Consider the following 27,295-nt stretch of genomic DNA (forward strand, 5'->3'; position numbering starts at 1 on the left):
GACAGACAGACAGGCAGACACACGCACACACCTGGGGTGGGTGGGTAGGGGGAGAGAGAGATTGGAAGATGCTCCACGGCTGGCCTTGAAGTTAGAGGAAAGGGCTAAGGAATGCTGATGCTTCTAGAAGCTGGGAAGGCCTGGAACAGATCCTTGCCTGGAGCTTCCGGAGGGAACCACCCCTGCCCACACCTGGATCCAGCTCCGTGGGGTCCGTGTTGGATTCTGACCTCCAGAGCAATGAGATGACAGATTTGTGGAGATGAAATCTCTGAGTCTATGGTAGACTACCCAGCGCGCTTCACCTTTGGCCCCTCTCCGTCCTGGGTGCCAGCATCCGGGCCTGCATCCCTCCAGCAGTGACCCAGACCCCAGCACTGTGCCCACAGCACTGGCCCCTGCTGGCCTGGTCAGCCAGGTGGAAGGCCACGATCCGTCTCTTTGGTGGACGCGCCCTCCAGCTCTAGACCTGCCCTTGACCTTCAGGTGATCTTGAGAGCCACCCTCACCCTCTGTGGCCTTCGTTCCATCATCTGCATAGGCGGGGGTTGGAATGGAGATTTGTGTTGTTCTGACATGCTCACCGCTGTGGGAAAATTCAGGCAAGACATGAGGGTCCCGCCTTTATTAGACGTTGGGTGGCTCATGGGCCCACAGGGGCTGAAAGTCGAGGGGCAACGCTGGCAAACTGGACAAGATCCCTGCCTATGGATTGGATCCCCCCCAGCCCCAGCAAGCCCAGGTAGGGGAGAGGTAACCTCTCGGGGCCTGGAGGAAGCTGCGTGCCTTTTGGTGCAGAACTCAGCTGGCATAAGACATTTTTATTGAGTATAAAGCTGCAGGTAATTATGCTGTGCTGTAGATTATGTACAATTCCGCCACTGAGTGAGCTCTGAAACAGGATTCAGGGCTAGCAGGGACCATAAACCCTGCTGGGGCCTGTGGCCCCTTCCCTCTCGGACACGGCTCCAGTGGGTGATGGAGAGCTTCCTGGTGGGTCTGGGAGCTGCGCTCTTGGCAACACTGAGCACATGTTGGCTTCTGGGGACCGTGGCGTGGGGTTGGGGGAGGTTGCCTGTTGCGAACGCAGGCTGTTTCCAGCTTCAACTTGATGAGAATGCAGGTAATGCCAAGTAAGAGGCCAGCAGACCCGCAGCAGCACCGGGGTGACGGCAGGTCCCACCGGGCACCTCCCTCCCTGTTGAGCGCATCAAATCAGGTTTGTCTGGGGCACAAAAGCAGCTGGCCCCTCGCCCACATGCAGGCTTCTGAAGCCTTCTTTGGCTGGGCTGTGGCTGGAAAGATTTGCTCCAAGACCAAAGCTCCTGGCAGCCACCAGGCTACGTTTGTAACAGTCTGGCTTGAATTTTTTTTTTCATGATGTTTGACTTCACTTGGCCTGAGTGAAAACTTCTAGAAGCATCTTTGGCTCCCTGCACCCCTGTCTATACACTTAAAAATTTAAGAGCTGCTGTGTGGACCCCAGGACCCCTGACCTCACTTGTAGGACAACGAAGTTCTGTAGCTGATACACCTGACAGGTGCCACTGCCCTGGCAGGAAGTCATCCTGTCCCCACCACCCATACACACACAGACACGCACACACCAGAGATCTGGGCTTCACAGCCCAGCCCGCAGCAGCCTCACGCCCACAGCCGACTGGTCTACTCCCTCCTCTAAGAGTCATAGCGGGGAGCTGGGGGCGGGGTGTGCACCCAGGAGCCCAAGGGCGTGGAGACCTGCCTTCCAGGACGGCTCTGTCTCTCTGTGTCTCAACACCTCAGACAGTGAATCCACTCTCCTGGGCCTCAGTGTCCTCATTTTTAAAAGATGAGTGGACGAGGCTCTAGCCCCAGGTGATTTCTTAAATCCCTTCTGACTTGTATTCGAGCTTCTATTCTTTTCTCCTAATTTTCCAGTTCGGTCCAGGGCTCCAGTCATGGTCAAGTCGGTGCCCTCCCCGTGGATCCACGTTACAGGCAGGCGCACCCACCCCCCAGCTCCCTGAGCTGGTCTGCCCTGGGCTACGGACAGTCGTGCTCAGTGGGAGACTATGCCCGCCCCAGGGCAGCCTCCCCTAATAGCCAGGGGGTGAAAGCATGAGACAAATCCAGGTGTTCATGGCCCACGGCACCCAAGGCTTGGCCTCCAGCTGAGACCACACCCTCGCTTAGCCCAGCCCCCTCCTGCCCTGTGTCCCCACTGCCCCCTCCCTGGAAATCACTCCTCAGGTAACTGGTAACTCACAGGCACCCAGAGCGCTGTCCCGGGTGCTGCTTCTGGGGACCCCGACTCAGGACAGACCCCAAAGCTGAGGAAGGACTAAGTATTCAGGAAGACCTTCCGAAAGCAAGGCAGCAGGTGGTGTCTGGGACGGGCCACCCTCCCCCACCACCTCCCTCTTCCCTAAAGACCTGCACTCTGGGTTTTCAAAGATGAGACTTGGTCCCACCAAACCCGGCACCGCCATCGCTACAGCAGCTGAAGGACCCAGGGAGTGATGCGCTCGCTGAGAAAGTGCAGCAACTAGGATCTGCCGACGTGGGCAAGTCCGGGGCGTGTGACTCCATCCCGCAGGGGACAGGGTATTTCAGTGAGAATTACTGAGGAGCTGGCAGCCTCGGACACAGAGACAAGGAGGTGGTCATGCATCCATGGGCACAGAGAGAGCAGCCCCGGGCCAACCCCCCAAAAGCTGTGAGAGACCAGCCTCAGCACACCCCAGTCCTCCCACTGGCTCTGAGGGGCATCCTGAGGTCCTGGAGCCGGGGGCCTGCCGGACATGAGAAGCTTCTGGTCGGCAGGGGCAGGGTCTGGGTAATAAGCAGCTGGAAGTAGGTGAGTGAAGGTGTCCCGGCCCCTGGCTGCGGGGAACAGGCCCTGTCCTGTGCTGCTGGGGGATGAAGAGCAACGGGGTTTCAACTTTCAGCCCAGGCAGATGCTGACAGATGTCACCTCCACCTGATGCTGGGCTGAGGGCAGACGGCTCAGCTGGGCAGGTGTCCTTCCCCGAAGAATTGGATACACTCAGACACAGGGAAACATGGGCTCCAAAAAGTCCCCCTGACGCGAGGCCCCAGATGTTCTTTATCAGGTGGACACAGTTCAGTATCTCAGTTTCCTGGGTACCTGCCCCTCTGGCTGCAAGCCTGGCTATTAAGAAAGAAGCTTTCCATTGGGGGATGGACTTGGGCCAATTCTCTCCCGACGCTGGATGGGTCTGTGTTGTACCTTTGCTGCCTCGGGGATGCACTGACTCTGTAAGCGCCCGGGGCTGCGTCCACGGATGCCCACACCACACCTTCATCACGGGGAAGAGCCAGTGCCCAGGACCACAGTGCAGGAAACATTCACAGCCTCCTACTTTCACCACCCACTGAGCCGCTCCAGTGAGGGAAGAGAGGAGCTAATTAGGGACTTAATAGGGGATTATTACCTGGGAGATAGAGGAGAGGCAACAATTAGCACGGCACATGTTCATATCTAGGCTACAAAAAACCCAGTTCCTGTGCCGTAGGGACACGTGTGGGACTGAAGCAAAGAGCTGGTGGCCAGGTAAATAAACATGATTCCCCAAGAGAAATCTGCTTATCCACTTTTTACAGTTGGTCTCAACTAGACCAAGCCAGCTGTGACATGCAAAATTAATTTTATGTATCGTTTTATGCACATTTTAAGTAATATGTATACGTTCCTCTGCTTTAATCACGCTGTAAAGTTTCTGGACGGTTGCCATATTCCCTCTTCTCTTTAACTGTCCGCAGATCCCAGAGGACATAATTAGTGCATCAGAGTTAGTTAGGTCCGGTACAAAGCATCCATACTTAGCAGCCTGATTATATGGAGATCTGGATTTTAGCAACGGAGACGGGGATGGTTTGTGATACAAAAGGATCCCTGTGCCCACCTTCACATTGCAAATCCAGACGTTTATGGGTTCTGCAAGATGGAAGTCGTCTTTGCTTCTCTCTCCAAGCGTCCATCTCAGCCCAGTGGGGAGAGGGGTACATGCCTTGCCACCCCCGACACAGACACACCTCGGTCCCTCTCTGCACCTGTTGCTTGCCCCCAAGCGCCCTGTCCCAGCAGGAGTGTCCCATCTGCAGGACATTCCCTGGGTCACATCCCCAGGGCCGAGGTCTCTGAACTGAGAAGGCAGCACCTCTGCGTCCTTGGCTCTCGGTCCCTGTCCACATTCTGCCCACCTTGGTCCCCGGGAAAGGGCTGACCTGGAAGGACTGAGCAGCCCCGGCTTCACGGGGCCCGCAGACACGAAGATTCGAGGAAGAGAGAGTAGAAACCTCGCTCCCACGTTCCCTCCTGGGATAGCGTGACTTACGCCCAGACATGCATATCTGGTCCCCGTCCCCGTTTCTGCACGAAGCTCCTAACCTCTTCCCAAGTGAGGAGGGAGGAGCATCAAGGTGGGAGGAGCGTCTTCTTACTCACATCCCAGGCTCCTTCCTCCACGCCTGAGCTCATGTCAGTGAGGGACTCTGGGAAGGTCCCTAAGGAAGGGGGCTGGTGAGCAGGGGACCAAGCCTGTGATTAGAAGGTGGGGAATTTCTGTCCCCTCCCCAAGCTCTGGGGAGGGGAGAGGGGCTGCAGGTTGGGTCGGTTACCACCGACCAATAATTTAATCAATCATGCTTATGGGATGAACCCCCATTAAACCCCAAAAGGACTGGAGAGCTTCCAGGTTGGGGAACATGTGAGATTTGGGGAGTGTGATGCCTGGAGGGTCCATGGAGGCTCTGAGCCCCTTCCTTATACCTCACCCTGTGCATCTCGTCCATCTGGCTGTTCCCCAGTTGTACCCTTTTGTAACAACCGATGACCTAGTAAGTAGACGGTCTTCCTGAGCTCTGTGAGTCGCTCTAGCAAATTAACTGAACACAGAAGGAGGTGCTTCGAACCTTGATTTAGAGCCGGTCGGTCAGAAGCACCGGTGACAACCTGGACTTTCACTCGGCATCTGAAGAGGGGATACAGCCTTGTGGGTCTGAGCCCTGAACGCGGGGTCTGACAGTGTCAGGTGGGTTGACCTGTGGGACACCAGCTGTGCTGAAGAACCACTCCATGTGGGTGGACCACACAACCTGTGTCTGAAGTGAGGTCAAGGCTCAGTGGGGTCTTGAGAGCACAGGACACACTGGCGTGTTTTTGTTCACCCTCTAAGCCTGGTCTCCAGCTCGGGCACCTCCAGCTGCTGCGCCCACCAACACTAATGTGCGTTTAGTGACCCGATAACCTGCCGGCTGGAGATGAGGGCAGTGACCAGCCACAGGAACGCTTCGTGTGTGCAGGGGAAGCACCCGCGGGTCGTCAGCTCCCAGCTTGGGACGCAGGCGTCTGGAAAGGCCCCAAGACCCTGGCAGCGTGGGAGCTGCCTGGAGAGGGGGATCCACCTGTGCCCCTGAAGACCCCACTTGCTTTAACTTCGTTGTGTAGCTTCTGAAAGATGCTGCCTGGCAGCCCTCAGTCACTGACCATGAACTTATGGTCCCATTTTCAAGTGGTGGAGACAGGGGACAGCACAGAAGCATCAGGCAGCCCTGCGGAGAGAGTGACCCCCGCAGGAGGCTTGTTCTCACATCAGAACGTCGTCCAGGACCCCAGGCCATCTTCACAGAACAAACGCCTTCCGGGTGGCTCGATCTCGACCAAGGGCCAGGGCGTCCAGGAGAATCCGCCTTCAGGGACAGTCACAGTGTTTCCTCCTCTGCTGTTACATCAACCAGCCGTTGCCCTCAACCAGGCAGAGAATGTGCCGGGGACCCGCTGTGGAGTCCAGCTTCCTCAACCCGGGGGTCTCTCACTGCAGGGAAGTTTGAGCGCTGGCTTCCCTGCCAGCCTGAGAGGGCAAGATGGGGGTCGGCTCCACGGGAGCGGGCCCAGAGTCTGACCAGCTGGGGACCTCCACGGAGAGGATGCACCATCCAGGGAAGAACACAGTGACTTCGGACACAGAGAGGCACTCCGGGCGCTCGGCCGTGGGAAGTGGAGACCCACTCGGTGGAGACAGCCGAGCTCCCCCGCGGCCCTGCCCACTCCTCTGGTCACCATAGCCTCTGACAGCACCTGGGGACCCGCCGGGATCCCTGGACTCACTGACTCTTACAGACCCAGTCACCTCCCCCAGTCTCCCCAGCGCACTGTCGTGTGGACGCCCCACTGTGGATCCCTGCTTACCAGAGAGTTAAAGGCAGCGGGTCCCTGGCACGTTCTCGGTCTGGGTGAGGGCTTCCTTACACACACGGGCGAACTCACGCTTCCTGGCCTGCGATGGCCGGCAGGGACGGCAGGTGGAGGAGGCAGCGCTTTGGCCTCCCGCACCTCCAGGAGGTCTCTCTGTCCTTCGTCTCCCGAGGCCCTGGCTGACCCCAGGCACAGGCTAACGACTAGCCCACTCCCTGCACGGGGTTGTGGTGGGTGACCCGAGCTCCCTGGGTGCAACAGGTGCAGCCCCCAGGGCAGAAGAGCTCTTCCCAGAGGCAGACTGCGGTCACACAGGGTGTGTCCTCACCAAGGCTTCCGTGGGTGCAACACCAAGGTTAAGGACGCGTCAGACCACGCTGCACACAGCCTCCCCCAGTCGGGAGGGAGGGAGGGACGCTGCAGTAGAAGCCGGTCTGGTGCGGCCCCTACGCCCCCGGCTCCCTGCGAGGTCCAGGTCCCTCTTCCACTTTTCAGGGGATGCACAGGCCCAGCCTCCCAGGTGCGGGGTTTTTTACACACTGGCACCCTTTACCCCGGGCTGCTCAGTGAGGCCGGGCAGCCTCGCTCAGCTGGACTGAGTCAGGAAGGCAGGGAAATAGGGGAGCAGAGGTGGGAAAGAGGCCCAGGTCCAGCCGGCGGGCCCAACTCCCACTCAGAAAGCGCACCACGGCCTCGCCTGGAAGTCCGGACCGCGGCCTGGACACGCCTGCCCTGCGGCACGACTTCCTCGTGCAGTGTGACAGCCTGAGCCACCAGCCTCCCTGTCCTGTGAGTCAGGAGAGGATGGCTCCCTCCGTGGCTGCCACTCGGGCTGCAGGCCTGATGAATAATTCAAGGCAAAGGACCCACACAGAGGGGGCGCGGCAGCCGAGGATGGTGTGACCTCAGGATCCCAGGAAGCATTTTGGGCTGTAACACAGTATTTATGAGGAATTGAAACCACAGCTTCCATGATCAGAAGCTTCTAGGGCCCAAGGTCGTGTCTTCCCCCTGATTATAATCCCCAAGGGCAGCACCATGTACACAGTAACAGGGCCACGCGCCCACGCTGAATTTATCCTCACCCCAGTATGATTTGTGGCAAAGTGCGCTGTCCTTAGAAACACAGGTGAGGGGTCTGGTTACAGAAGACCCCGAACAACATTCGTGGCGTCATAAAAAATAAAGAGTTTAATTTTGTTTTGTCCCCCATTCGGTTCCTGGCACCAAGCTCCTAAAGCCCTTGGAATGAGCTAAGTGACTGAGCGTCTTTTTTACTCATAAGGAGCCCCTCTGAGCACACTCGAGTTTGCGCCTGTGCCCCGTGCGCTGACTCCTGGAGGACGGGGCTGGGCCCGGAAGGACCCGCTACAGGGCGAGAGGGTTGGTTTGTGGCCTCACCTCACGCCCTCCAGGAGGGGAGAGGGCGTGCCTAGTAATGAGACGTCCATAAACCCTCCTTTAGGTCAGAGAGGCTGAAGGTGGTGACCACACTGGTGTCCTGGGAGGGTGATGCCCCCAAGAGGGAATGGGGGCCCCAAGACCCCTCCCACACCTTGCCCTGTGCCTCTCTTCCACCTGGCTGCTCCTGTGTTGTGTCCTTATAATAAAACCGCTATCAGAAGTAAATCACTCTTCTAAGTTCTGTGAGTCGTTCTAGCAAATTCTCAAACCGAGGGGAGGTCGTGGGAAGCCCTGAGTTTGCAATCAGCTGGGCAGAGATGCCGGCAGCCGGCTGGGTCTGAAGGAGGGGAAGAGGGGTGGGGCTGAGCCCTCAGCCTGCGGGGCTTTGGCTAACCCAGGAGTTGGTGTCAGAAACCAGCTGAATTGCAGGACACTCTGTAGGCGCTGGAAACACTGTGTCACTAAGTGTTAGCACAGGAGCCCGGACCCATGAGGCATCCCCAGGGTGCCGAGCATGTCAGCTGAAGGCAGAGGGTAGGGGGCCCCCGGGTGCCGGCGACACCGACCATTGACCGGCCAGAGGAGCGGGTGCCCCGCCTGTCCAGTTAAGAGCACAGGTTCTCGCAGTGAGCAGGTGACCAGGGCAGGGCTGCAGGGCAGGACAGATGCCAGACACCACTCAGGACACCATGCAGGGCGAATGCCACAGCCAGGGACCACGGTCGGCTGCTGCTCCCGCCCTGATGGTGCATTAAACGACGCCAATGGCTCTACTTCTGTTCCCTAAATTAGCTCTTCCTCCCAACTGTATCCTGCAATCTAATCTTCAGGTTTTAAAACTAATTTTACTACAATAACCTTTTTTTCTGCTTCCAAATTACTCCATTATAAAAGGACATTTAAAAAAACCAAAGTCAGTGGCTCCCTCGTGGAGGGCGCTTTGAGTGGGGCGTACTCAAAGATGAGGGATCCTCACAGGGCAGCTGCAGAGAGCCAGACACGTCTTTAATTAACAGCTATTCAGTTACGCTTTTCTTGGAGTAGAGGGAAAGGCCTTTGAAGCTCAAGGCGTGCTGCCGTTTCTTCAGACACTGCCTTTCACTGATATATATGCAACAGCATTACTATTTTAATACATGTTTGCAAATATATTCGAGCAGGATAACTTATCACTTAAATGCTATTTTTTGGCAGAAGGTGACCACAGTGTGGAGAGCTACCTGCCAGGAGCTGCAAATTAATTTTTTAAACCAGCATTACCAATGGAGTATGCATTTCTCTCTGGTGACAGCAAGCAAATGCTGGATCAGACAGGGCTCTTTCCCACCGCTCCCAGCCTCCGGGCATCTTACCAGGGGGATCCGGGCACCGGGGTGGAGGCCACGGGTCTTGTGCCTTTGGCCGCTCTGTCTTCGCCTGTCACTAGTATCGAGGGAGCCTCCTTTCAGTAGAGAGAGAAGGAGAGTACTTTAAAAACACATTTAAACCGTTCTCGTCAATTACAGGCAACCGAGTACAGAATAACAAGGCTCCTGCAGACAGACCTGCCCACAGTAGCTATTAGATAATGACCTGCCCAGCAGAGCCAGCTAATGGGACCCGGCAGTCACATGAGAATTTAGAATTAATGGATAATAATAATAAATAATAATGCGGGCATCACTGACCATGTTGAGTGATTCAGACTAAGGCTTCCCTCTAATTATCCCAAATTGGCTCAGCTGCCTGCTTTAGTAGAAGCAGACACAGGTAGGTGGTGGTGGCTGAGAGTTTGCTTCCGGATGCCTTAGTGTCTTGGGGGCAGAAATTCCCACTGGATTCGTCTCTGGAGATGGACTGAAGTTACCCAGGGGCTGGAGTTACTCTACCGCCAAACACTGCCTTCAGTGGCCGGGAACCTTGGAGCAGGGAGGGTCCCAGGTGCGGCTGGGCTGGCCCGTCCCGTCCCTTGAAGGCAGGGGAAGTGACAAGCCTGTGTCCTTGCAGCGTTCCATTGCTCCAGTGACTCCCCCCACCCCCTCCTTCTAGAGCATCCATGTGAGGGCAGAGTTCAGGGCGTGTTCTACACTGTGCAGGTGAGTGTGGTGCACAGCTGGGTTTGAAAATCACTCTGTCTTCAGGTAGAAAATAAAGAATGTTTGAATATGACATCACCCAGAAGAAAATGAAGATTATTCCCTAAAGTTAAAAAAACAACAACAACCTATGACTGGGACACTTGATCATTGTTCATTATGGACAGAGTCTGGAGAGAAACAAAAGTTGTTTGAGATTAGAAAACGGGCAATTATGACGCCAACATAAACATGGATCCAAGATTCAGATTAACTTATTTAGCTGCACTGATGTACGACATGTAGCAGATTTTCTCAAACAAAGGGAAACAGAACCAAACTCCTACAGGTGGACCTGAAAAATTACCATGAGGAGTTTTTTTTTTTTTTAAAGTCAGTGCCATCTCAATTTTGGAACAGCTATAAGAACGAAATGAAACCATAGTGAGCACAATAAATTCTAGGGGTGAGGAAACACTTTTTGTTCTTCTACCCGCTGTTTCCATGGTTTTAATCTCAAATTCAGAATAGTATAATAAGGACTGTGTTCTCTTTCACAAAATCGGAGAGATTAAAAGATGCTCGTGCATTATTCAAAACAGCAACCCGGTTCTGAGTTGAGAATGTCAGGAGCAATTGAAGCCCTAGATTCGTTTAAAAACAATTAAATGTCATCCTAAAATTTGAGGATCTGTGTCTACCATCATCAGTGTCAGGGCTTTATGAGGTAGTGTGGGTGAGGAGACGGTTAGCCGTTTGTGGGAATGATTCAAAGTCAAGGACGCCAATGCTGCCACGCCCCATGTGGGCACCGCTGCCGGGCCGGCTGCACAAGGACAGGGCAGTTGCACCAAAAGTCCACAGGCTTGTTCCAGGGCCCCCGAGGGCCACACTGGGACCAGTACTCATTCCCACCGTCTCAACCTCCTTTGAAACAGAATCGTTAGCAAGGAAAGTGCTACATTATGAAAGCACTGAAACATAAAATTCAAATATGAAGTTAAAAGATCACCAAGGGTCTATAAGGGTAGGAAAACCCCCCAAACCAGTCACGTGAACTCCGGTAAAACCACAGGCGATGGAGTGAACCTGTCTCCTGCTCACTCGGGAGCGGAGCCCATGACATCAGGAGAGAACGGCCAGTGCCAGCAGAGCCAGGCAGAGGATGGACGGGAAGGGCCGGGAGGAGAAGGTCATCCGGACCAGGTGCAGCGCGGCCTCTGGGCAAGGACCATGGGGAACCGCATCAACTAAGGGTTAGACAGGTAAGATCCATGACATGAGGGGTGATCTCTTTCACGCCTGTCCATCCTGGTCTCTTACTGGGGCCTTCCCGGGGCCCTGCATTCATTGTGACGTATAATTACACTGACTAAATGATTTGTAATTTATGTAATTATCCCTAAGTTCATAAGTTGAAGAACAATCTTTTTGTAGAATTTTGGGGTGGTAGAAAATGTCTTTGTTTCCTGTGAGAAAATAACATAACTGGGAGTATTCAGAAACAGTTGTGTTAGAAATATATGTGTCTATCAAGACCAGAGTTTACATTACTAATCCAATTAGAAAAATGAGGAGAGATTTTCATTATGAAGCTAACTGAAGAATGAAACCTAATGAGGGGCCTCGGAGTAGTAGATTTCCTCCACTAATTATTCAAGTAAAGACGGTGGGACATGCTTCCTGATGGGGACTAACACTTAAATTTGGCAAAGCTGGGGTTCTCTTGGTAATTCTCACTAATTACCAAGGCCGTCTTCTTGAGATGCAGGCTGGTTATGATTTCCTGTTGGTGATAAAAATGGCTAATCATGGCATAAAACTCTCCTTCCATGCTGAAGTAATAAAAGTGAATTAGAGGCACAGAGCCCAGAGATAAAGAAAGTAGTTAAAACAGAAGAAAGACGATCTGTTTAATAAATATGTAATTCTGAGACGGATGTTAATCTCTTATAGAGAAACCCTACATCTGGGAGCAACAGTTTAATTTGCACTAACGTTCATGATCCATTTATACCATTTAGCATCGGCACTAATGATAGGGAGGAAGGCGTGGCCCACAGGTGAGTGTGCCCAGGGATGTCACTAACGGGGAACTGGCAGGACAACCAGCGGGAACGGGGACGTAACAGGCTGAGGCAGAGACACACCTGGTAACAGCAAAGGAAGAGAGAATGTTCACACGACACTGGGGCAGACCAGAGGCCAGCAGTGTATCTGACAGATCAGACCAGAGGCCAGCAGTGTATCTGACAGATCAGGGCAAGTTAAGTGCCATTTGTGACTTTCAAAAGCAGCAATAAAAGCTGATTTCTTGGGTTAGTCATGGGAAGAGAAATGCACCCAACACATTCACAGTCTATAAAATGCCCTTTGGTAAATGAGCAAAGGGAAGGACCTGAGATTCTAATGCGTTCAGAAAACACAAACATGCGCTGGTTTTCCCATAACAGTGAAACCAAACGCAGACCGCAGCCTCGCCTGAGGGGCGTCCAACTGCATGGCCTGGCTGCCCGCGTGCCCGTGCCTGCTGAGATGTGAGGGCGGCGGACCCAGGAAGCCAGGGTCACTACTCCTCTGAGCAGTGCTGACCAGCGAGCTCTGGACCCAGACCAGGAAGGGAAGGCCAGGCTGCTGCTGCCCGGCTCCCGGATGCCTCTTCCCTTCCTCAGGGCTGTGGAGCTGTCCTGCTGGATCCGGCCCGGTTCCACACAGGGGACCGCAAAGCACCACTGCCGAGAGCCAGGTGGGAAAACAGGGGCGAAGGCCGTGCGGGCCCCGCAGCCCCCAGCCCGGGGTTTCACATCTTCACAGCCCACTGACCTTGGCTGGTCTGTCTCCCGCCGGGCTCTTCGGCTCCCCGTGCAGCATCAGGGCCGGCGGGCAGGGCGTCCGGCTGTGCTCTCTGCTTTTATCTGCGGGGCCAAAACAACCGTCGTTAGCATCCGTTTGTCCTGTCAGCTTGTAAAACTGAACAAGGACAGACAGTGGCTTGGAGAATTCAGAGAGGTGGTGCACACTGTGCAGCCCACGGGAAGCTGTGCCGACTGGTGCTGACCACGCCTCCACTGCAACTTCATGGTGAGGTCCTGGCAACCCCATCTGAGCCTGCACAGTGCTGTCCACGGAGCACTTGGCCACGCACACATCCTGGACCAGGCCACGTGGGTCACGATGGAAAGGACTCAGGTCTCCCTGACAAGGGGGCCAACGTGGGCAGCAGAGCCAGGCTTCCATAGGCTTCAACAGCCGGTGGCCGTGATGGGCCGCCCTGAGCCCTGTTCCAACAGGGGCTGGGGGTCCACGCTGGCCGGACTTCCCGTTACCATTGTTTGGCCATCACTAAAGTGGACTCTGGCCCCTGTGGGTGGCCTGCACAGTGCTTTGTGCTTTGACTGTGCAGACAGTGACCGTCTGGGAGGAGGGAGGGGAAAGTGGCAACAGCCTGACTCCAGATATGAAAACAGACTTAGGCTTCATCTTATTCAAAGACGTTGCGTAGCCTCAGACGTCTGCGGGCAGTGATGGGCAGCAAGTCTAACCACGGTGTTAGGACCAAGGATTAGTAGAAACACCAAAGCCACCTAAACACACCAGCCTCACAAACAGATAAATTCACCAAGGAGATCCTGGAAGGGTCTGGAAGGGATTGCTTGACCTGGAGCTCCTGTCTGTGCAACACAGTTGAGAAGGTCCCAGGGTCTCTCCTTCCCAGTGGAAGGGAGGAAAGGACAATGAGCACCGCTCTGTGTGTGTGTGTGTCTGTGCGTTCTCACGAATGTACGTGTGTGTGTGTGTGTGTGCATGCTTGGGCTTCGCTCCCACCTGGGGCCCGGCCATGGTGCCATGGTGGGCATCGGTACCTGGTACCCTAGTGGCCGCAGAGCCAGCCGCCCCAGAGCCTGGGTGAGGAAGCAGGCACCCCACTAACAACTGTACCTCGGAGATGCAGCAGTGCCCCGGGGCCAGCTCTGGACTTGGACCAAAAGTCCAGTCCCCACAGAGGTGCTGCGTCTGGACGAGGCAGAAGCACGCGGGAGCCAGCCCTGAGGCCCCGCCTCCACCTGTCACGGACATGGATGGACGGACAGAGGTTGTGATGACCACAGCTAGGCTTGCTGTCACTCTGAAGAGTGGCCTGGCCAGCAGGCTCTCCCCAGGGGCCAGCTGGCTGGTCCTGGCTTTTAAAGGGACCTTAGCTCAGGCTGGTGGCAAACAGACCAAGCGCGGACCCCAGACCTTGCGGCTTCCGGCTGCCCTCACATCTCCAAACCGCGTGCGTCTGGAGCCTGGAACGCACATCCCCTTCACATGTTCATCAGTGATATTGGCTTGTAGTTTTCTTTCTTTGTGACATCATTGTCTGGCTTTGGTATGAGGGTGATGGTGGTCTCGTAAAATGAGTTTTGGAGTGTTTCTTCCTCTGCTATATTTTGGAAGAGTTTGAGAAGGATAGGTGTTAGCTCTTCTCTATTTACAAATAAGTTCATCTATCATCTTTCTATATTCCACACATAAACTATATTATACGATATTTGTTTTTCTTTCCGACTTACTTCATTCTGTATGACAGTCTCTAGGTCCATACACGTCTCTGCAAATGGCACAATTTCATTCCTTTTTCTTTCTTTCTTTTTTTTTCTGCTCCCGGGCAGCCGTGACCACCACCCAGAGGCTCGCCTCGGGCCTGGCAACACCACTTACAGGGCCATTTCACCATCGGCCTTGGGGAAGGGGCTGTAAAGCAAACCTCAGTCAACCAACCACACCCCAGCCTCGAGGGCAGTGGAGCTACTTTATCATCCCTCCCGCAGGGGCCACGTTAGCGTTTCCAGAACCTGTAAGAATGACCCCCGCAGCCTGCTTCTTGTCAAGGTACAGAGGGCTGTGCGGGGCCAGGACGGCTCCACTCCGGGCACTCCTGTCCCCGCCCCTTCCCGTGTGTGCAGAACAGGCCACTCCTGTCCCTGCCCCCTTCCCGTGTGTGCAGAACAGGCCAGCGCGTCACACCGTCTACAAAAGACAGAGGGGCCGATAGATGGGGAGGATTTAGGGAGACGGTCATTTGCTCGGTGACACTGCAGCTCTGATTGAAAAACCAGAGACAAGTGTGGCCCAGAGAACAGACACCCCAGGAGAGGGGCTTCATCACGAGATCATGTGACTGCATCCCTCATGTCTTCCGTTGTGTGTGGGACAGCACGTCCCCAAGTCAACTACGCAGGCCTCAGCGACGTCCAGGTCAGACCACCCTGTCCAAGCTTCCTCCCGTGGCTGCCCGCTCCCCCTTTACTCGGAGACCCTTCGTGAGGTGGAGACCCAACGCTCTAAACCCCCGGCCGCCCCCAGCAACAAGGTTTTCCTTGTCTGGTAGAAAGAGCCATAAAGCAAACGCGGGTGGTTCTGCGGAGTCAGCAGTAGAGTCTCTGATACCCTGTCCCCACTCGTCCTGCAGAGCCCAGCGTGTCACGAGGTCCAGAGCCGGGGACCCCCGTCTGGGCTTCAGCTCAGGCCCTGATCCCACGAGCCACCAACTCCGTGCCAGACGGGAACGGGGGTTTGCCAGGGGGCATCCGTGGGGCAGTCCTGGAACCCAGCCCTTCCCGGCGCTGCAGCTGAGGAACGGGGTGGGAGGCTGGTGCCCAAGGTGGGCAGAGGGGGTTTGCAAGGATGCCTGGGTGTGGGCAGCCTTAGCAAGAGGTCTACACTGGCCAGAAAAGCGCAAGGGCCTGGGCCGGGGTGGGGGGCACTGAGCAGAGAGCCACGGAGGGTGGTGTCTGAAGAGGCCACCAGAGCAGCTCTTGTGCGAAAGAGAGGCCGGGGACACAGGGACACTGCCTTGCCCAGGAGACCAAGGCTGCAGAACCTCCCCAGAGCCACCCGCAGGACCTGGGACCCTCGACCCCTGCTCTGTGAAGGAGGCCAGAGAACAAAAAGGAAGCTGAACCCTACCCACTCCCACCGTGCCTCCCGGCAAGGCCCAAGGATGGGGGAGAAAAGCTTGAACTTGCAACGAAAGTGGAAGGGTCTGGGTTATGACCCTGGGCTCTACTTTCGAATTGCTGGACCGAGACCTGAGCTGTGAGTAGAAATGAGCAGCCTTCCACCACCTGAGCACACGGTCTGGGTTCCTTCCCAGTCCACACGGGCCGTGCCCGGAGGGAGGGGCCGAGTGCCAATGCGGGGGCTCCGCACAGGAAACAAAGCAATCGGGCATCACCGGAAACGTGAGGCTCTTCTCACGCAAATACTACACGTTGTCAGAAAAGTGTGAGGAAACTGACCGCAAGGCCCTGTGCTCATCACAACACAATTCTCAATGAGAGTAGCCTTGCTTACATGTATTCCCTCATTATTCTGAGAAAATATATTAATTTTTTTTCCTTTATTGAAAACACTTGATCTTTGTAAAAATCAGCTCTTCAAATCTGGCATTTGGGCTACACGCACGGCGTTGCTCGCTGTGACGGCTTCTTTGCAAAGATGGTCCCGATCCTCATGCTAAAGGCCCTCACGGCACACGTGTCCCCCAGAGCGCCTGTGACAGATGTTGAGCCTCGCCCTGCACGGCTTCCTTAAGAGCCGGTCCCCTCTCACAGCCGTGGCTTGCGCAGCCTTGCTGCTTGGCTGAGCTGGGGCACCCAGATCCCTCTCGTAATAGCCTGGGTCTCCACGTTCGTCCTGGAAGAGCTGATGCTACATCTCCCTGAGGACCACTCCGGGGCCCACTCTGACGCTTAACCACCCTGTGCTTTGGGCCTCTCCACAAACCCCGATGATGTTGCCATCAGATGCTCCCTTGGGTGTCAAAGAGGACTAGTTTGTGGAGGAGAATCAACAAGTCTGAAGACCTGGTGCTGAAGTGCTTAGGGGCGTGCATGATGCCTTTCCACCCTGTGAGGGGGGCAGGATGGTCAGATCTTTTGGGGCGGTTGGTCTATTGATCAAGCCCAGCACTGGCAGGGGAAGAGCTCTCAGATAGTTTGCTTTTCCTCCTGGCAGGGCTGAGTGACAAGGAGGCCCAGAAAGGTCTCATGGAAGCCAGGAAGAAGAAAGGGGGCCTGTGTGAAAACTGCCACACAATCCACTGAAAACACGTATTTGCTGCTTGTACAGAATCCAGCACAACCCTGGCTGTTTGTGGGGAGAAGTGGGGGGGGGGAAGTGGAGTGAGCAATTAGACAGCACCTTCCCTCAGAATGCTGCAGGAGTTGGCAAGGGTGGCGGGAGGGGATACACAACAGCCCTCGGAAGGTGAATAGTCGGCATAGCTTGTCCCATGGAACAAAGGGGACAGAAAAGCCATGCTCCTTCTCATAGGCGAGACTTAGCTGTGGAAACGTCTAGTTCAGCAATCAATCAACCTCGTTTCCCTAAAAGAAGAGTGAGGTGGGCTTGCTGTGTCCTAATCTGAGGTCAGGGGTCCATGTCAGCTTCCCAGCATGTCACCTCTTGGTCATTAGTCCCCATCTAAGCCACCTGTTCCCTTAGAGTCCCGGGGACGTGAAGACTCAAAGTTATCTGGTATCAGGCCTCAGACCAAAGATAGCTCATATACAGTGGTAATGGGACAATAACTATATTGAATAAAGCACTAGGATTGTTTTAAACATTTAAAAATTGCTTTCTTAATTATTAACATAAAGAACCACTGCAGACGAGTCAAAATTGTCTAACTTGTCAAAAAGATATGAAAACATGTCCGCATCTTTTAATTCAAAAGGTGACTCTGAAATTCAATCTCATTTTAATCCAATACATTTTCCCCTCCCTTGGTCTCAGTTTCCTCATCTATAAATGGACCAATCTCCTAAGTTTCTTCCAATTCTGGGATTCTGAAAGTCAACAGGACATCTGGAACCGTTTGGGGTATATTCCCCCCAAATAGAAGACATAAGCAGTGAACTTGGAGGGCCAGAATAATCTTCTGTTTTCCTGCTGGGGTAGAAGGAAATGGATTAACCCCAAGGAAGAGGGCAGGAGAGACAGTTAACCTTTTCTATCCTGAAAACCAACGGTGGCTTCTGACGAATTTGGAATTAGTGGGGAATCTCCTCTTAGACCAAGGGGACCCCTGATCCACAGATGGTCTGCACCACACGACCCTGATTGTGACCTCCTGGGGGAGCCCGTGAGGTTGGGGGGACAGCAGGATGACTTGAGTTCCCTGGTCATTGCAGACCATTGGCCACGATGGGAAGGTTGACAAAGCCAGTCCACACCACTAAACCCCACGTGTGCACAGGCCTCCGCCTGCAGAGACTGGAAGTGAACAGACGGGTCCCTGCCAGGGACTGTGCTCAGAAACAGAGGTTTCTCTCCAGTGACCCCCCCCCAAGTCCTGAAGAAGCCTGTGTAGGATATGGGGTGCTAGGGGCAATCCTGGAGTGTTAGGGTCCCATTTTCTGTGTTTGCCACGATCTAGTGACCCCACTTCCATATATGAATGTTCTCACCTCCAAGAACCAATAGCGTAACACCCACTTAAAGAAATGTCTTAAGGAGAATAATGAATGGTATTTTAATCTTGAATACTGTCTCCTGTAACTGCTGCCTTAAAATCATTTCTGCGATGCTTAAGCAAAGTAGAAACAATCACCTCATTTTACACCTAAGAAAACTAGACAAGGCCTTCTAGCCTCCACTGTAACTGAAGATCATTTTCAGGCAAAAGGCAAATCATTTGTGAGTCCTCCTACATTTTTCATAGGCAGTGATTTCCCAGAGTTGACATATTGCAGCGACAATTCATTTTCTACCGGTTTGTAACACCCTGGGCTTCCCTTTGCAGGAACAAAGGGTTTTATTTAAAACACTCACATTAGAGGCCTTGAACTTGGCTTCCTCCACGAGAAAGGATCGTAGCACTGCCACGTGGCTCCACCCTTGTGACATGGCTCCACCCCTGTAACCTGACTGTTTCCCACTCCTGCAAAGTGACCACACCACACATAGCCTGTCTCCATCTCCTCGGGCCCAGCCAGGATCTCAGGCCAGGGCTTCCGGATCCTGCTGCTGGCCTGACTGACTTAACAAGGGTCTGATGTCACCATTGCACAGAAGGGTGGTGGAGATGATGGGCCATCCTCACCTGACTGTCCTAGAGCCTGAAGCACCCTGGTCCTCTCGTGAAGGCAGGCCACATTAGATGACAGGGAGCCACATTAGATGACAGGGAGCCACATTAGAACGGAGATGCAGGAAACCTGCCCGCAGCACGGCGAGCTGTTGAACCTTGATGGTCAGAACATTCCTGCCCTGTTTTCATCAGGAGACATGGAGAAGGGCGCAGTGACTGCCTCACCTGGACGTGGGTCTCCCAGAGCAGAGGAATGTCAGGGTCTGGGAGGGAAACTGGCTCCAGTGCTGTGCCAGCCCAGAGAGCTACTTCCAAGGCACCCGGGCACCGTAGCCCCCCAGGAGCAGGTCCAGAGGAAGCTGGCACCCAGGGACAGTGTGTATCCAGGGGATGCTCAAGAGGGTTGGCTGCCTAGTCCACACCCCTGACCTCAGTAAACATGTGTTCAGTGGATGAATGGATTAATGGATGCATAAGCTGCATGTGAGTCCTGTGCAATTTCAAACACATGTTCAAAGTTCTAATTATCATCCCCAAACAGGGATATCAGAGGCAAAAGAGACGCATTAAATGAGATAATTTCTATAAGAAAAGAAATTTAGAATATTCTGTGCACTTCGTCAGATGTATGGTGAGCCAACTCGGACCAGGAAAAGAGGAGAGGCTGGATGGAGAGATGGAGGTGAAGGCTGGAGGGGGAGCGAGAGGAAGAGGGAGACTCCTGTAGACTGCAAACCATCATTTAAAACACTTCTCTCTGGTTCAGGTAGAGCATGTTGAATAAGTGCGGCATTCAATCTTTTCCAAAAAGCATAAATCCATTTCACAGTCCCAGGCTGAGTTATGTCAGCAACGCCCACCTTTCAAGGCAGCACAGGAATTACAGCTGCTGAAAGAGGGAAAACATCCGCCCATCACTCTACCTCGCCCTGGGGATGCCAGAGAGCACACACCTGGCAGTGCTTGTTCCACCAAAGTGGGCGTCACAAGAGTCACAGCTGGGCTTGTCACGGCGGTTACCCTGAGGAGTTGAGCTGGCACCAGGGGCTCAGGTGCCCATCCACCTGAGAGGCAAAGGTGCACCCCCAACACACACAGGCACATGCTTACACGCAGACAGACAGACAGACATACACACACATGTACCCACACACACAGAAAAGACTACTATTTTGATGATTTTTCAGCCATTGCAGAAGCTAAATGCATTATACAGAAATCCACTGCTTAGTTAGGTTACTCTCTGGTCCACCCATGTCAGGAAAGAATGGAAAAAAAGCTGACGTGTGTGCAGAAAGTGTGATGACTTTTTCTACAGCTGACATCAAAAATAAGTTGTCTTTGTTATAAGAACTCTATATACTATGCATTGCTTTCAAAACACGGACAGCATCTTTGAAAACTGTCCTACGGTCTATCATTTCCCCTCTTCTGACTCCGAGGGCACTCTGTCACCTCCTCTTGCTTGGGCACTCACACCTGCAGGCACGTGACGGGCGGAGTGTGTGCTGTGCCCCCGCCTCCAGCAAGCCTCCCACGGCCACAGCTAACAGCCACCTCCGGGGCTGGCACCGAGCAGCAGGCATGGGACAAACGTCAGCTGGTGGGCAGGTGAAAGGCTGGAGGACGGGCGCCCAGGACAGGACTCCCCACAATGCCCCCTGTATGCTCCCCCCATATCTCCCGTCTCCACCGAGGTCTGATGGCTCTAGATCCAGACTCCAGTTTCTTTTCGTCTTTAATGACACTTGCACTCCCAGACTGTAGCTGTCCAGCCCCCAAGCCCCTCTGCTGCAGTCCTTTTCCTTCTAGTAACAGGGCCTGCATGTTGCCATTTTTTACCTAAGTGGCCTCTACCTTCCTGGACAGTTATTAAGTCTCTTCCTTCTCTCTGTCCTGAGGCTTTTTCAAGCTCCCCCATGTCCCTCTCAGAGCTTTAACAAACTGCGGCTTCCACAGGGGACTGAAGTCACGGGGGAGGGAGGTTCTGACCTGATGTGCTCAAAATGGCAAAGCCGGACGCCTCCCCGCCAGGCAGGGGCAGACCTCGGCCCATCCCTGGGCCCCTGAGAACTCTGCCTCGTAGCCGAAGTCTCCTCGGGAGGGCCGCCCGCGGAAGCTTCGTCCAGCCTCTGCACCCCGAGGTTACCTGTTTTAATAGGATAATGAATTTAAAACAAGACAATGGGGCTTCCCTGGTGGTGCAGTGGTTGAGAGTCCGCCTGCCGATGCAGGGGACACGGGTTCGTGCCCCGGGCCAGGAGGACCCCACATGCCGTGGAGCGGCTGGGCCCGTGAGCCATGGCCGCTGAGCCTGCGCGTCCGGAGCCTGTGCTCCGCAATGGGAGAGGCCACAACAGGGAGAGGCCCGTGTACCTCAAAAAAAAAAAAAAAAAGAAAAAAAAGACAATGGCCAGAGTGATGCTCCTAGGAGCTTAGTAGTGAGATTCTCGTGGGCTGGTGCAAGAGACGAGACAGCTCACTGGCTGAGGTCCTTGCAGTCGTTTTGGACAAGGATGACATGCTTTGGAGTTTGAACGTCTCTCGTTCCATCAGCTGAGTTTCCACAAATGTAACGATGAGCGTCTCACGACTGCTGAGAGCTCCTCAAAAGGCCGAAGGAAGCCCCGCGGGGCTGAGCGTGATTCCAGGGTCTCACTCGACGGGCGGGGCTCCTCCACCCTCGGGGACAGGACCCCCAGCTCTTGCGGGCACTGGCCTTAATGTAGAACCTCTCCCCCATCTCCCAGAAGTGAGGTCTCCCCAACACTGGGGCTCCGGGGGAAGCGCACGACACGGGGCGGCCTCCCCCCGCACCACCTCCCAGGTGTCTCCAGATCCCTCAGGACCCAGCATCTGCCTCAGTGTAAATGCTGCCAGGTTGACTGTCCAGTTTCCACACCTGCTGGCTCTCTCTTTCATCAAGTTAAAGAACAGAATCAAGAGACAGGACTCCACTGTACCCTCCAAAAAGCCCCAGATTAATTGTTTAATGAGAAAACACAGCAACTCCAAGAAAGAAGTGTTAACTCCTTCTTGGACTCAAGCATTTAATAACTCGACATGATCCTTGACGCTGGTTTTGGTCCCCTGGGGACACGCTCCTGTATGGTCCCCACTGAGGGGGGCCTATGATCCTCTCTCATGGAGACACCAGGCAAACATCCCTCCCTGGGGGACCTGTGTGGGCACCTGTCAACACATACCCCCTGCCCTCCTTGCAGTGGGAAAGGTGAGCAGGGCCCCATCACAGAGTAGACGGGTGGGGTTCCCAGGCCACCTGGGTGGGAGCTACACCCGTGAGCAGCCCCAGGGGAGAACCTCTCTGTTTCCTTTCCTGGGTCCTGGTGACAGCCTACGTTGTGCTTAAGGGCAGGACTGGCTCCAGTTAAAAATATAGAAACATCAAATTGGTATCATTTAAGTTAATTTTTAAACTTTCTTCTCTATTCGAGAATGCACTAAGCAGAGGTGTCAAGACTCCTCTGTTTAAAGCGCTGGGATGTGAAGAGCTCAGCCTGTCCTGCCCCACAGGCCACTGGGTCCCCTGGGTTCCCCTGGGTGTCAACCTCACAGCACCCAGGAGGCCAAGCCAGCCTAGCCCCAGGAACCTGGGAAGTTCAGGCACAGCCCAACCACCGGTAAGACCACCATGGAGGGCTGGGAGACGGAGGCTTCCAGCAATTTCTTCAAATCCGAGGTCATTAAAGCAAGGATCACAGATTTTTATTTGATTTGGGTTTTTAGGTTAATGGAAAGGTTACTAATTTCTGATCTACAGCAGATGAATAGAACTGCACTGGCACGTCACAGTGATGGAAACAGCACACACACAGCGACGGTTTTGTCACACCGCTGATCAGGGCGGGTCCTTCCATGAGAGGGGGCCCACGTACCCTGATTCCCCAGAAGCCACTTCTGATCTGACTGCAGGGGGTGACTGCCAGTGGGTTCAGTGGTCACCGCATTCTCGTTTCTGCAGCTGGTGACACCAGTGCTCCAAAAGGCTCACGACAGTTTCTTCATGTTTTGGTCAAAACATGTGGCAGGTGTGGCCCTGCTCTAACGTGGCATGAGGTACAAGGTGGGTAGAGGGAAGAGAAAGGCACGTGAGGACTTGAGGACACGGGGAGGGGGGAGGGTAAGCTGGGACGAAGTGAGAGAGTGACATGGACATATATACACTACCAAACGTAAGGTAGATAGCTAGTGGGAAGCAGCCGCATAGCACAGGGAGATCAGCTCGGTGCTTTGTGACCACCTAGAGGGGTGGGATAGGGAGGGTGAGAGGGAGATGCAAGAGGGAGGGGATATGAGGATATATGTATACGTATAACTGATTCACTTTGTCATACAGCAGAAACTAACACACCATTGTAAAGCAATTATACTCCAATAAAAATGTTTTTAAAAAAAAGAAAAAAAGGAAAGGCACGTGAAGCCAGGTGAGCTGCAGTCCTCAGGACCAACCAACTCTGCGGCCAGGGGCCTGGGAGAGGACAGGACAGGTCCCTCTGGAGCTGGCAGGTGAATCTACAGGTGGAGGGGGGGGTCCAAAGATGGATAGGGGTTGGGACAAGGGGGTGGGAACAACTTATGGAGACAAGGAATAGCAAGTCCCAGAGCTGAGACCCACATCCGGGATAGGACTCGGACCACAGGTGCCATGGCAGGTGACAGAAGGCAGGGCCCAGTGGGGAGATAAGGCCACTCAGGCCAGCGAAAGAGCAGCCATCCCCCTTCCCCCCCACCATGTGGAAATGACAAGGAGCAGTGAAAGCTAAAAATACTAGGACAACGGCATATGAAATTGTCAATATAAATATTGTTATACATACTACATTATACATAGTATATTATAGAGTGCTTTATACATGTAACAAAATAATTAAATTTTATTTTCACACTGAAGATTTTTTCAAGGCTACTAGCTACTGTTACTATTATTTCATAGAAAAGGAATCTCAAGAGAGGCCTGTAGCAGCCTTAGGAGCCTTTTGACAATGCTAAAATTAAGTGTTAGAGTCTTAGAGTTCAGATATCATATTTAACACATTAGTTATCTTGGCATAAGTATTCATGGCCTCAGATTTTAAAACATCCTCAAAGTCCATTTTTTTTTTTTTTTTTTTTGCTGTACGCGGGCCTCTCACTGTTGTGGCCTCTCCCGTTGCGGAGCACAGGCTCCGGACGCACAGGCTCAGCGGCCATGGCTCACGGGCCCAGCCGCTCCGCGGCATATGGGATCCTCCCAGACCGGGGCACGAACCCGTATCCCCTGCATCGGCAGGCGGACTCCCAACCACTGCGCCACCAGGGAGGCCCAAAGTCCATTTTTATATAATGGACTTTGCTATATATGGAAGAGAAACGCATGATTAAATATATTCATATTCTAAATTACATCATTAAATTTTATCCAATAGGAACACTTATGTAAAAAAAAAGAAATTCAATATTAAAGCAATTGTAATATAAAAGGGAGATTTGTGAAACCCTTTTTGCTGGAATGGGAATTATAATCACTGAGCGTGTTCTATTATTAGCAATGTCCAACCCTATGAAGAGGAGGTGTGTGGCTGAGCCCTTGGGTTTGATGTAGCCGTTGGAGGGGATTCTCATCTTGGGGAACTTTAGGGCTCAGGACAGGGGTGCACAGCCTCCCCTCAACACACTGCCCACCATGGAACTGAAGCGGCCGTCCCGAGTCTGAGGAATCTCCTGGGTCTGTGTGGTTGGGACATACCCTCCGGTTCTCCTGCCGGGGCTGGGCCCTCCCCCAGCTATGGATCCCTGGCCTGGGAGGAGGGAGCTGCAGTGGGGTTCAGTTAGGGACAACCCTCTCCCTTCACCTGGTTTGGGAAGCTCAGGGACCAGGGACTTTGGCACAGCAGCCACTGCATCCTGGGGTACCAGACTGGTGTTGGGCTCAGCACAGAGACTGGGGTTCGGAATCAGGCAGGCCTGGGAATCTAAACCCAGCTTAGCCACTTATTAGGCCTGAAATATGGGGACAATCTCTCACCTCCTTTGAGTTTCAACTTTTCCAACAGAACAGGAAAAATAATACCTTAGTCAGCTCAGGCTGCAATAACAAAATACCATAGATGAGGTGGCTTAAACAACAGACATTTATTTCTCCAGACTCTTCTGGAGGCTGGACGTCCAAGATCAGGGTGCTGGCACTGTGGGGTTTTGGTGAGAGATCTCTTCCTGGCCTACAGATGCCACCTTCTCCAAGAGTTTTCATATGACAGAGAGAGACTGCCCTGTGTCTCTCTTATAAGGGCACCAATCCCATCATAAGGGCCTCACCCACATGACCTCATCTAAGCCTAATGACTTCCCAAAGGTTTCACATCCAAATCCTATCACATTGAGGGTTACGGCTTCAACATATGAATTTGAGGGGGGTGGGCAGGAACATTCAGTCCATAGCAATACCACATGAAGATTCTGGCTGTGGATAGAGATACTACAGTGCTGAGCACAATGTCTGCCAAGGCGGGTGCTCACGCAATGGGATCCTAGCAATAATTGGAACAAAATCATCCTAAACTAGCCTCATCTACTGCACAGGGTCTGCTTGCCATTGAGCAGGCAGAGAGGACCCCAGCCTGGATGGAGACCCAGGAGGGGCCCTGTGAGTCAGAAGCAGAGGGGCTCCCTGCGTCCCTGCTCCTCACATGTGTAAACTCAGCCCCAGGTCCAGTTATCTTCCATGCAAAATACAGCTTGTTCTTCTGGCCAGATCTTCAAAAAAATTGTAGTAGCAACTATTCTATCATGAAAAGTTTAAGGGAAACTTTGTCAGCCCTTTGCAAATACTATTGGAAAGACCATTTATTGCTCCAAAGCATCATCGCTCATGTTAAGATGTAGTTGCAAATCAGAACACAGAAGTCAAAACCATTCTGGCGGACCCACCACCAGTCCCTACCATCAGGAAGCTTGCACAATCCTCTTAGATAGCCTCATCCACCAGAGGGCAGACAGCAGAAGCAAGAAGAACTACAATCCTGCAGCCTGTGGAAGGAAAACCACATTCACAGAAAGATAGACAAAATGAGAAGGCAGAATACTTTGTACCAGATGAAGGAACAAGATAAAACCCCAGAAAAACAATTAAATGAAGTGGAGATGGGCACGCTTCCAGAAAAAGAATTTAGAATAATGATAGTGAAGATGCTCCAGGACCTCAGAAAGAGAATGGAGGCAAAGATCGAGAAGGTGCAAGAAATGTTTAACAAAGACCTAGAAGAATTAAAGAACAAACACCTAGAAGAATTAAAGAACAAACAAACAAAGATGAACAATACAATAACTGAAATGAAAAATACACTAGAAGGAATCAAGCAGAATAACTGAGGCAGAAGAACGGATAAGTGACCTGGAAGACAGAATGGTGGAATTCACTGCCATGGAACAGAATAAAGAAAAAAGAATGAAAGAATGAAAAGAAATGAAGACAGCCTAAGAGACCTCTGGGACAACAATAAACACAACAACATTCACATAATAGGGGTCCCAGAAGGAGAAGAGAGAGAGAAAGGACCCAAGAAAATACTTGAGGAGACTAGAGATGAAAACTTCCCTAACATGGGAAAGGAAATAGCAACCCAAGTCCAGGAAGTGCAGAGAGACCCAGGCAGGATAAATCCAAGGAGAAACATGCCAAGACACATAGTAATCAAATTCACAAATTAAAGACAAAGAAAAATTATTGAAAGCAACGAGGGAAAAAATGACAAATAACATACAAGGGAACTCCCATAAGGTTAACAGCTGATTTCTCAGCAGAAACTCTACAAGCCAGAAGGGAGTGGTATGATATACTTAAAGTGATGAAAGGGAAGAGCCTACAACCACGATTACTCTACCCAGCAAGGATCTCATTCAGATTTTTTTTTTCTTTTTTGCGGTACGCGGGCCTTTCACTGTTGTGGCCTCTCCCGTTGCGGAGCACAGGCTCTGGACGTGCAGGCTCAGCGGTCACGGCTCATGGGCCCAGTTGCTCCACGGCATGCGGGATCTTCTGGACTGAGGCACAAACCCGCGTCCCCTGCATCAGCAGGCAGACTCTCAACCACTGCGCCACCAGGGAAGCCCTCTCATTCAGATTTGATGGAGAAATCAAAAGCTTTACAGACAAGCAAAAGCTAAGAGAATTCAGCACCACCAAACCAGCTCTACAACAAATGCTAAGGGAACTTCTCTAAGTGGGAAACACAAGAGAAGGAAAGGACCTACAAAAACAAGTCCATAACAATTAAGAAAATGGTAATAGGAACATGAATATTGATAATTACCTTAAACATGAATGGATTAAAGGCTCCAACCAAAAGACACAGGCTCAGTGAATGGATACAAAAACAAGACCCATATATATGCTGTCTACAAGAGATCCACTTCAAACCTAGGGACACATACAGACTGAAAGTGAGGGGATGGAAAAAGATATTCCATGCAAATGGAAATCAAGAGAAAGCTGGAGTAGCAATACTCATATCAGATAAAATAGACTTTAAAATAAAGAATGTTACAAGAGACAAGGAAGGA

The 27,295-nt window shown here is 52.9% G+C and overlaps 1 protein-coding gene across 1 annotated transcript in view; it reads right to left on the reverse strand.

Annotated features, from left to right (window-relative positions):
* Positions 1–27,295, reverse strand: part of TCERG1L (transcription elongation regulator 1 like) — a gene marked incomplete at both ends in the record, with an annotated part of 206,071 nt that overhangs the window by 59,085 nt on the left and 119,691 nt on the right. The window contains 2 exons of the mRNA XM_082611132.1: positions 8,956–9,044; positions 12,481–12,572. Coding sequence (XP_082467258.1) covers positions 8,956–9,044; positions 12,481–12,572 — 181 coding nt within the window. The remainder of the gene's footprint in view (positions 1–8,955; positions 9,045–12,480; positions 12,573–27,295) is intronic.

This window comes from Mesoplodon mirus (genome assembly GCF_964341445.2).
Source record: "Mesoplodon mirus genome assembly, chromosome: 2".
Classification (NCBI taxonomy): Eukaryota; Metazoa; Chordata; class Mammalia; order Artiodactyla; family Ziphiidae; genus Mesoplodon; species Mesoplodon mirus.